The 10,426-nt window shown below is 44.8% G+C and overlaps 1 protein-coding gene across 1 annotated transcript; it reads left to right on the forward strand.

Annotated features, from left to right (window-relative positions):
• The first annotated feature begins 641 nt into the window (after positions 1-641).
• CCN3 (cellular communication network factor 3) lies at positions 642-8,727 on the forward strand. Its single transcript, XM_055314400.1, has 5 exons — positions 642-826; positions 917-1,142; positions 2,141-2,392; positions 3,791-4,005; positions 7,220-8,727. Exons 1-5 carry the CDS (start codon positions 755-757, stop codon positions 7,514-7,516), a joined length of 1,062 nt encoding a protein of 353 aa, XP_055170375.1. The 5' UTR covers positions 642-754; the 3' UTR covers positions 7,517-8,727.
• Positions 8,728-10,426: the final 1,699 nt, after the last annotated feature.

Here is a 10,426-nt window from a genome sequence, read left to right on the forward strand (position 1 = left end):
AGTGGGGAGTTGGAGTGATTAGAATCAAAGCAACTTTGCCATTTGGCCAACAGCATCCCCCATCGTGGCGCTGGGACGCTTTGCTTTTTGCTTTTGCCTGCTCTTTTCTTGCTTTTCCCCTCCACGTTCCTTCTTCTCTCTGCTCCCCCCTCCCCCCAACACATCCAGAGTGCCCTAAACGGTGACAAACTTGCACGTGCTTCCCTTCTGACTAAGCCCCCGGGCCTCTCGCCAGGCCCCCGCAGATGGCCCCAACCTGCAGGCGCCCCCCGAGGAGAGCCCCGCGCCCGCAGCCCGCGCCGCGCCGCGCGCGGGTGGGGCGCCCCGGGGTCCGGTCCCCGGGGGAAGGCGAAGCGGCTTCCAGGAGCAAACGGGCGTTTCCTTCCCAGGCGCTCGGGCGCCCCTGGGTCCCCGCCGCGCGACTCCACCCTGCCCCTCCCGGCGCTCCGGGAAGAGCCAGTCGCCACACACAGGCACACGCAGGCCCCGGGGCCGCGCCCTAAGGAGAGCGGCACCCACGGCCAATTGCCATGGCAACCCCGGGGTTCGTTCCATTCCCCACCCAGCGCGCCCCCTCCCCCGCCTGCCCCGCAGCCAACCGGCTCGAGCGCGTCCGGCGAGCGCGCTATAAGAGCTCCGCGGGGGCCGCCGGGGACCAGAGGCGCGCGCCGGACCTGCAGCGGGGCGAGCGAGCGGGGCGAGCGAGCGGGGCGCCCGGGCTTGTTCGGTGCAAGCGCGAGGGCAAAGCCTGACCATGCAGAGCGTGCGCGGGGTGCCCAGGCGGTGCTTTTGCCTGGCCTTCCTGCTGCTCCAGGTCCTGGGACAGGTGAGTGGCTCGGCCCTGCGGGGCAGCGCCCGATCGCGCCTCCCACGGTCGCCGCTGAGAGCTTCCCCCTTCCTGTCCCGCCCGCGCCAGGTCGCCGCCGCCCAGCGCTGTCCCACCCAGTGTCCGGCCCGGTGCGCCCCGACGCCGCCGGCCTGCGCCCCCGGGGTGCGAGCCGTGCTGGACGACTGCTCCTGCTGCCTGGTGTGCGCCCGCCAGCGCGGCGAGAGCTGCTCCCCGCTGCAGCCCTGCGAGGAGAGCCGCGGCCTCTTCTGCGACCGCAGAGCGGACCCCAGCGCGGGAGGCGGCATCTGCATGGGTAACCCCGGCCCCCCGCGCCGCCTGCCCCTCTGCCCCTCTCCTTCCCCCCTTCCCAGAGGGCGAGGTGCAAATGGTAACCGCGGCGAGGGTGCCGCAGGTGGTGCTGTGCGCCGGGCAAGGTCTGGGCGGGTGGAGGTGAGGGGCGCTCGTGGCTCTGGGAGCCCGGAGAGGAAAGCGGCCGGCAACGGTGAGAAGCCTTCATCACTCGCCTCCTTAGAGTGGAGTCCGGATAGCTGGGGAGCAGAGCAGACTTGAGGGCCAGTGAAATCATTTCCTTTGGGCATTCCCAAGGGGATGCTCGCGGGGGCGATGGAACCTTGGGCTTACTCCCAAGCTCACAGTTCCCCCACCTGCCGCCCAGCAGGTTTGTTTGCACACCTGTAATGGTCCTATTTGAGCTAAAGCAACCCCTGCTCTCCTGGGACGACTGTGTAACCCCAGTCTGGGCTGTGAATAAAAGAAAATGCAGGAAACCAGCCCATTCAGGCTGGCGAAAGGTAATGGATGGAGATCATCTTTCCACGTGAGGCCCCGTTAGTTGGAGGCCGCCCCTGTCTTCTCTAAGTTAATGGTGATTGTGGTGCTGGAATGCCAAGCACCCTTCCAGATTTGACCCACTTGGTGAATATGCAATGCACTTTTTTCCTTTTAATTCTAAGCTGCTGGAGTAGGAGGATCGAAGGAGGTTCTAGAAAAATGACTTTATCATTGGGAACAACAGCTGTGGCACCTGGGGAGTGTCACTTCTTGGTCATGCACCTCCTCCTCATCTGTAAAATAAGTGGCAGGAGCAGATGGCCTTCAAGCTTTCTTCTTGCTCTCAGAGGCCTCCGTGAGGACACCTCTCTGCCAGAGATAGAGAAGAAACAGATCACTTCAACGGGAAAAAGGAGGATCTGGGGTTTGCATGTAGCTTGCGTAGCTTCTCCACCACACTCCATTCCTGATTTTGCTCTCTGTCCCTTCCCTCTCTGCCTTGCTTCCCCAATGCTCTAGCGGTAGAAGGAGACAACTGTGTGTTTGATGGGGTCATTTACCAAAGCGGGGAGACCTTCCAGCCAAGCTGCAAATACCAGTGCGCCTGCAGAGATGGGCAGATTGGCTGTGTGCCTCGCTGTGGAGAGGACCTGCTCCTGCCCCAGCCTGATTGCCCAGCTCCAAGAAAAGTTGAAGTGCCCGGGGAGTGCTGCGAAAAGTGGATCTGTGACTCAAATGAGAAGGGAGAGTTGGGAGGCCTTGCCCTTCCAGGTAAGAGACTCAGGATACCTGAAAGTGATCACTGCACAGGTTAAATGCAGGCACAAGGCATGTGTGCTGTGTCGGATTTGCGATGAGAAACTGGCCTCCGTTCCTGGCCATTCAGTTGTGGATTCCAGATTGCCCACTGAGATCAAACACATCACATGTGTGAATCCTAGCCAAGTTATTGAAGTATGCACAGTTTCTCCTAAAGAGAACCTGCTGCATTCAGTGGTTCTTTTGAGCAAGGGAACTGACTTAGTCCTATTGCATGACTACTGTTTATATTTTAGTCCATCCCACCTGACCCTTATTAACATCACAGAGGTAAAAGTAAAAAGAAATCATTCTTTTCCAGATTCTGTGTATTATCCATGTGCTTTCAGGATCAGCCTCCCTAGAGAATGCTACAGGTGTCACAGAGAAATGCCGCCTTCCCAGATGATGCTGTAGAAAGGGCCAAGGATCTTTGTTTTGCTTTCCTTTTTGTTTTATCTTATAAAGGAAATAGCTTTTTGAAAAAAAAAATCAAGAGCCAGTAGAGAATATTTTAGAAGCCATGAACCAGCCAGATTATTTATGCTGGCAGTAAGCAGAGCTTTGCAGCTTTCCTGAGGTCAGAAATTATCAGCTATGCCTTACAGATAGGAAAACTGCCATGTAGAACAGAAGTGCCCCAAGCCATACATATTAAACATTGAGACAGAACTTTGTGTAATCAAAGTCCAAGTGTCTATATCCCAATAATCCAAACAACCAGTTTCACCTCCCTTGAGCAAAGTATTGCCTTCCTCACTCTTTTGAGTCCATAGGTTCTAATTGCTCATCCAATAAAATTTCATCATGATCCTATCTCTGTATAAAATCACATGTTTTATAGTTTATGGAATGGTTGTTGATGCTATTATACTGTTCTACGTTCTTCAAACTGCTGGACTTCTTAAAGATAGGGTCTCCCAAGCTTCTTCAGGACAAGTTGGACAGCCATTCCACAAAGAATTTCTGGAAGGCCTACAGTGTGCCAGCACTGTGCCACCTCTTTAGAGTTTATAAATACAGAGATCCAGTTCTGGCCCTTGAGAGCACCGGGGTTTGTTTATTTTTTATTTTTAAAGATTTTATTCATTTATTCATGAGAGACACACAGAGAGAGGCAGAGACACAGGTAGAGGGAGAAGCAGGCTTCCTGCAGGGAGCCTGAGGCAGGACTCTATCCCAGGACCCTGGGATCACGTCCTGAGTCAAAGGCAGACACTCAACCACTGAGCCACCCAGGCGCCACAGGAGCACCTGAGTTTAGTGGGTACAGAATTGAATGAGGCCCTCTTTCCAATGATGGTTGAAAGGATCATTTGGCAGTCCTCGTGTTTTACGCAACGTGGCTGCTTTTGTTTGTCTGCCCCATAGCCTACAGAACAGAAGCCACGCTAGGAGTTGCAGTCTCTGACTCCGGCATCAACTGCATCGAACAGACCACAGAGTGGAGCGCATGTTCCAAGAGCTGTGGCATGGGTTTTTCCACCCGGGTCACCAACAGAAATCCACAGTGTGAAATGGTGAAGCAGACTCGGCTCTGCATGGTGCGGCCCTGTGAACAAGAACACCAGCAACCAGCAGATAAGGTAGGAGCCTAGAGACAGCCTCCCATCTTTGAGGAGGTAGCTTTGCCTCATGGACGTCTGGGCTCTAGAAAGTCATTGTGACACCGTGACACTAGTTGACTCAGACATCAGCTCTAGCTGGGAGTGAATCCCAGAGAAAAGGCAGACAAGTTCCTGCAGTGAGTGGACTCACCTTCTTTTTTTCTCTTTCATGTTTTGAATTATTCCAAGCAAATCGCAGGAGGTCCACAGGTAGAGGGAGGAGCCAGCAACTCTAATAGTGTCCCTAGTCGAGACGGTCTGGCAAATCCCATTCCATTCCTGGAAAAAAACTGGCTGCTCAGTTGCCAAGCAGAGTTGATTTCAGAGAGCTCATTTCTGACCTCAGGGTTTTTTTTTCACCCCTAAGCTTGCTCGCTCAACCCTCAGTGCCCAACATCCTACCTGGTCCATATTGTGTGCTTGATAAACAATTGTTGATAAATAAATGAATGGATGTCTGGGAATTATTTTCAGTATTTTAAAAAGTCTAGTGGGAATAGTACATTTGCCAGCATAAGGCGATATGTGCCAAATAAAATAGCACATTTCTTTCCTTTTTTGTTGGAAGTGTATCAACTCAGTGTGTTAACACTGACTATAAGGCATGCGGATCAGAAGCTCTGATTGGTTCCTGATGACATCAGAGGCCTTGTTACTGGAGCCCTAGATCAGATAAATGCAATACCCAACCAAATTGAACCATTATATGGAAATTTGTACAAACCCAAGGCCAAAATAATGCCTAATAATGAAAAATATACATATCTCTACACTGAGGCAATATCACCTAATGCTTAAGGGTGTGACTCTAGATAGAGCCCGACAACCTAAATCCTGGCTTACACATGAACGAGCTGTGGGATCTGGATGACTTTTCTTAACCTCTAAGCCTCAATTTCTTCTCCCATATAATGAGGCCATTGACAGTACCTACCTCAAAGTTGTCATGAGGATTAAACAGAATGAATTTACAAAGTGGCTGGGTAGAGATTACTCTATTAACATTAGGCAGCATTTCTATTTATTGCTAAAATACGTCTCCAGCAATCATATTAGTTGTATGGTTATATAGCTATATGACTTTTGGGGATCCATCCTAATTATGTTTCTTCCACCAATTTTGAAAGTATACATAGAAACATCTTATCCCTAAAATTATGTGCTAGAAGGTGCACCTCCCCACACTTAGGGGAATTGTATCATACATGTGGTACAGTTATGTAGGTTCACCCACAAAGCCACCTCTCTCTGCCTCTCTCTCTCTCTCTCTCTCTCTCTCTCCTTCTCTCTCCTTCTCTCTTTAGATATCTCTGTTCCCATCTCCCATCTGTCTCTCTCTACTTCTCCTTAGCCTCTCTTTCTCTCTCTCTCTTTCTCTCTCTCTCTCTCTCTCTCTCTCTCTCACACACACACACACACACACACACACACACACTCACACGCAGATGTTGCTGACCTTGTACCTTTTTGTGGACATTGGCAAGAATATAGGTTACACATTAAATATGAAAAAGGAAGAAACAAGAGGCCCTTAATATTGTTAAGGACACATTTACTTCTTTATTAAATAAGGCTTTTCCATGCCATGCCTCTAAAATTTTGCTTTTTCTATTGTTTCTTTTGACAAAATTCTTATATTCTTTTGTGTAACTTGCACCCAGTTTTATAAGGGGAGATATTATATTTGTTACTTACATGCATTTCATAAAGATTCCAAATTTATTTGGCATCTAGGGAGATACTAGCATAATAATCATAGCTTCCTAACATGAAGAGTTGCTTAAATGTAAGCCAGTGCTTCTCAAAGTGTGGCTCCCCAGACCAGCATTGTCATCTAAGAACTTGTTAGAAATGTACGTTATTGGGACCCAAATCAGACCTACTGAATCAGAAACTCTGGGTGTAAGGCCCGACAATCTGTGTTTTAGCAAACCTTCTAGAGGATTCTGATGTATAGTAAAGTTTGAGAGCCACTGATATAAGAGAATCCCAAGGCTCATGACTCCACAGCTGTGGGCTGTGCCTAGGAAAGTGAAAAGCAGGAGACTTATGGCAAATTAGTGGGTCAAGAAATCTTTTTTTTTAATTAATTAATTTTTTAAAGATTGTATTTATTTATTCATGAGACACACACACAGAGAGAGAGAGAGAGAGAGAGAGAGGCAGAGACACAGGCAGAGGGAGAAGCAGGCTCCACGCAGGAAGTCCGATGCAGGACTCAATCCCGGGACTCCAGGATCACGCCCCTGGCTGACGGCAGGCACCAAACCGTTGAGCCACCCAGGGATCCCCGTGGGTAAAGAAATCTAAGTGGGAAATAAACAGAGTCAATGTTGTGCTGAATTATCAATATGAGGGTCCCTCATCAACTATTACTAATGGCATATTGAATAAATTCTCTACTTACCTTGCATTCATTGGAAAATAATCTTAAATCCCATTTTCATTCCCGAGGTTATAATATAATAGAAGGCATGAGCTTGTGTCAGACATTCAATAATTAGGTGTTTCTGGTGACTTTGGGCCTTTGAGACTCCATTTACTAATCTGTGAAACTTGCACAGTTGTTCCTTACATGAATAATTGATCCTTGAAGGAGCAAATATTGCTAAGAATGTTAAGTGAATTAATGTCTGAAAAGTATGTGAAGCATTAGTAGGTGTGCAATGCTGCCAGGTATATTCCCTTTCTCTTTATAATGCCTAAGGATACATTGGCTAAAACAACACCAAAACCTGTCCCAGTGCCTTGAAAAATATAGCTTACTTTATATATATATATATATATATATATATATATATATATATATATATACTTTCACCTTAATGCTTATCACCACGAAGTCAAAAAATGGTTGTGTATGATTAGGCATGGTTTCCACATTCTAGGCAGGGAAGATAGTGAATGCAGGAAGCAATAAAGAACCTGTCTGAAGGGCAAAAGGTTTCCCAGAATCCCTTGGTTTATGTATCATTGGACAGAATTTGATCACAAAGCCATCCCAAGCTCCCAGATACCCTAGGGAAGCAAATACTTGTAGCTGACCAAATTGCCCAAACACCATGTCATGTTCGCAAAAAAGAAAGAACAATGAATAGAGGGGCAGGCAGCTAGCAATTTATTCCATATCCCTAAAATCTCCCCTTGGAGGAGTGGTAGCCGTTCCATGGTGTCTCCTTTTCTTCTTTCTTAGAAAGGAAAAAAGTGTCTCCGCACCACAAAGTCACTCAAAGCCATCCACCTGCAGTTCAAGAACTGCACTAGCCTGTACACTTATAAGCCCAGGTTCTGTGGGGTCTGTAGTGATGGCCGATGCTGCACTCCCCATAACACCAAAACCATCCAGGTGGAGTTCCAGTGTTCCCCAGGTCAGATCATCAAGAAACCAGTGATGGTCATCGGGACCTGCACCTGTCACAGCAACTGTCCTCATAACCGTGAGGCCTTCCTCCAAGAGTTAAAGCCAAACACCAGCAGAGGGGAAATGTAACATGTATTCCTTGAGAAGCATACCTATGGAGGCAAACTGTAGCTACCCACCATCAAATGAATATAAGAAAATTAGGAAGAATTATTATTTTACCCCTGAGTCCTATGTATTTTCTGTGGTCATTTAAGGTCAGTTATATCTGTCTTTTTTTTTTAATGAAAGATATGATTAACTGTAAACTTGAAATCAAGGTAAGCTCAGGATAGTACTTAGGGATGACTTACTTTTCTGTGGTATTGACTACAAATGAAAATTTGTATAAATTTAAGAAATCAGATACATGTTTTACTGTGTATTCTATCCCATTACACTCATCTTATTTTGTTATACACTAGTGCAATATCAAGAAAATGTCACTGTCATGAATGTCACAGTGAAATTCAAGATCATACTGAACATGTCATGAGAATAGTTTGCCATATAGTGAAGTTTGACTTAAGGGGTCTCTGTTGAACTCTCCTTTTGAGTGGCTCAACTCTGAACTTCCATGTTCAAGATCTGAGGAAATGTGTAGCTCTTCAGTTTGAAATCCAGAGACTATTAGTCTTCTGTTTCATTGCACACGAGGAAACAGACTGTATCTACAGGAATGGAATGTTTGTTAGCTAAGTGGACTGGTGAGATAAACTTGCTCCATTGCAGACAAGTTGACTCCTTTCCAAAGAAAGAAGCTAAACAGAAAACTCCCCCTAATACAGAGAGGACCAGGCCTGTCAGCCCTCATACATTTCTATATGCTGGAGGCTGTTGGGGCTTACGCTTTTTCATTCAGAAGAAGCAGAACACATCAGCAGAGATTTTCTTCATCTTTCTGATGAGTAAACTGGGGCTCAAAGCACCTGATTACAACCTTTGATTACTTTCAAATGTGCTGGTCTTAGATTTGGAAAATAAGAAAAAAATCAACATGACTGTGGTGGGAAAATACCACAAATTTTATGGGAGTTCAGAATTATTGTAGACATGCCCAAAACTTATCCTTGGGCCCTAATTATGCAAACTCATGAACAAGATACATGTGTATTCATATGTGTATCTAATGTGTCAGACTATAAGGCTGCAAACTTAAATGTATACATTCTTTTAATGTCACCACGTGTTCAGCTTTTCTCTTTTAAAGTATTTATATATAAGTTGTACATTTTTTACATATTCTTTTTACTTTCTCTATTTGTCAGACATCACTAAATAAACATGATTTTATCAAGGTGTGACTCTGGTATTACTTATGTGCTTATGAGTTGCTTGTTGAAAATATGAATAATGGATGGATCTAGAGGGTATAATGCTAAGTGGAATAAGTCAGAGAGAGAAATACAAATGCCTTATGGTTTCACTCATATGTGTAATTTAAGAAACAAAACAAACAAAAAAAGAGACAAACAAAAGAAACCCCACTCTTAAATACAGAGAGCAAACTGGTGGTTTTCAGCAGGGAGGTGAGTAGGGAGTAGGTGAAATAGAGAGAAGGGAGTAAGAGTACACTTCTCATGATGAGCACTGAGTAATGTATAGAAAATGGTCTCACTGTACCCCTGAAACTAATATAATGCTTTATGTTAATCATACTTTCACATAAAAAAGAAAATATAAATAAAATTAAAATTTACAAATTAAATCAGACACCAAGTGACAGCATCTATTGAAAACAAAGCAGATATTTTTGGAGGAGCTTCCAATTTCTTATCAGAAGGGAAACAAAATTTGTCCAATTGTCCTATGAAGTAAGCACTCCTTTCCATTTCACAGAGGAGGAAACTTCAAAATTTTTAAACAAATGGTTTAAAAGGCAATTATTTTTGATTTAGATGATCTCTATTGCCAAGGTCTCAGATAGTTTCCACTATCAGATAGTTTACTCAAGCCAACATCTCTAGCCCTGGTATGTTTTTCTGGACAATCTGCTAGACACATCTATGTATTAAAAACTGAACTTGGGCCAGGCAAAATTTACCTCTCTGGCTTCATTCTCTAGTCAAAGTGCTCTCCATCCTCCCAATTTTCCAGCTTAAACCACCAGCGTTATCTTGACCAACCTATTATTACTATGTGTCCAGGAGAGCATATTTCCAGGGGCAATGCAGAGCCCAGCAGTGGACAGGGCTGCTATCTGAACAGTGTGAGGGTCAAAGTTAATACAACCTTTATGTTAAAGTTTCTGGCTGATGAAGTGGGTCTATAGGTCTTCCATAATTTATAAAAAAAAAAAAATCTTATCCTCAACTTCACGTCTCCTACCTGATCCATACATTTAGCAAGTTTCTATTTGTCCCTTAAGATAAATAGGAAAGCCCATTTGATTTCTAGAGTTTAATCAAAGGAAATTATCAAGGATAGCTAATATTTATTGCACACTTTGTGCTGAGCACATTACCTTCATTAACAAAATTTAATTTGCCCAATTTCCCTGTGATGTAAGCACTCCTCCCCATTTTACAGATGAGGAAACTTAAAAAAATTTCAAACAAATGCTTAAAAGAAATGGGTAAATCTAGAAGTCAAACCAAAGTCCTTTTGTTTCTATTTTAAACTATCAGGTGAATCCATGCAAAAATAACCTATCTGCAAGACTGTTGAGTCCAATATTGTCCACAATGGCAAAAAGGCAACTCCAAAGGTCAATGATATACTTGACTAGATAAATCCCAATACTTCATCATTTTGATGAATAATAAAGCTATCTATAAAATGATAATGTAAGAAAATACTTACCTCTTACAAAAAGTATAGAACTGTGAAAAAAGTGATTTGTTTTTGTTCAAAAGTATTTGTGAACACAAATGTAAAGAGAGCCAGGAGACAATATACAATAAAGTATTATAGTGTTATGCTATGATTTTTTTGTTTGTGATTTCTTTACATTTTTCTTTTTTTTTAACTGAGAACATGAGAACATACTACCTTTAAAAG

The sequence above is a fragment of the Nyctereutes procyonoides genome, unplaced genomic scaffold, assembly GCF_905146905.1.
Source record: "Nyctereutes procyonoides isolate TBG_1078 unplaced genomic scaffold, NYPRO_anot_genome, whole genome shotgun sequence".
NCBI lineage: Eukaryota > Metazoa > Chordata > Mammalia > Carnivora > Canidae > Nyctereutes > Nyctereutes procyonoides.

Excerpts from the sequence above, each read along its gene's own strand:
- CCN3 (XM_055314400.1), top strand. The coding sequence starts at position 755 with ATGCAGAGCGTGCGCGGGGTGCCCAGGCGGTGCTTTTGCCTGGCCTTC. Across the intron at positions 1,143-2,140 it reads GGGAGGCGGCATCTGCATGG|CGGTAGAAGGAGACAACTGT; the intron begins GTAACCCCGGCC and ends CCAATGCTCTAG. Across the intron at positions 2,393-3,790 it reads GGGAGGCCTTGCCCTTCCAG|CCTACAGAACAGAAGCCACG; the intron begins GTAAGAGACTCA and ends TCTGCCCCATAG.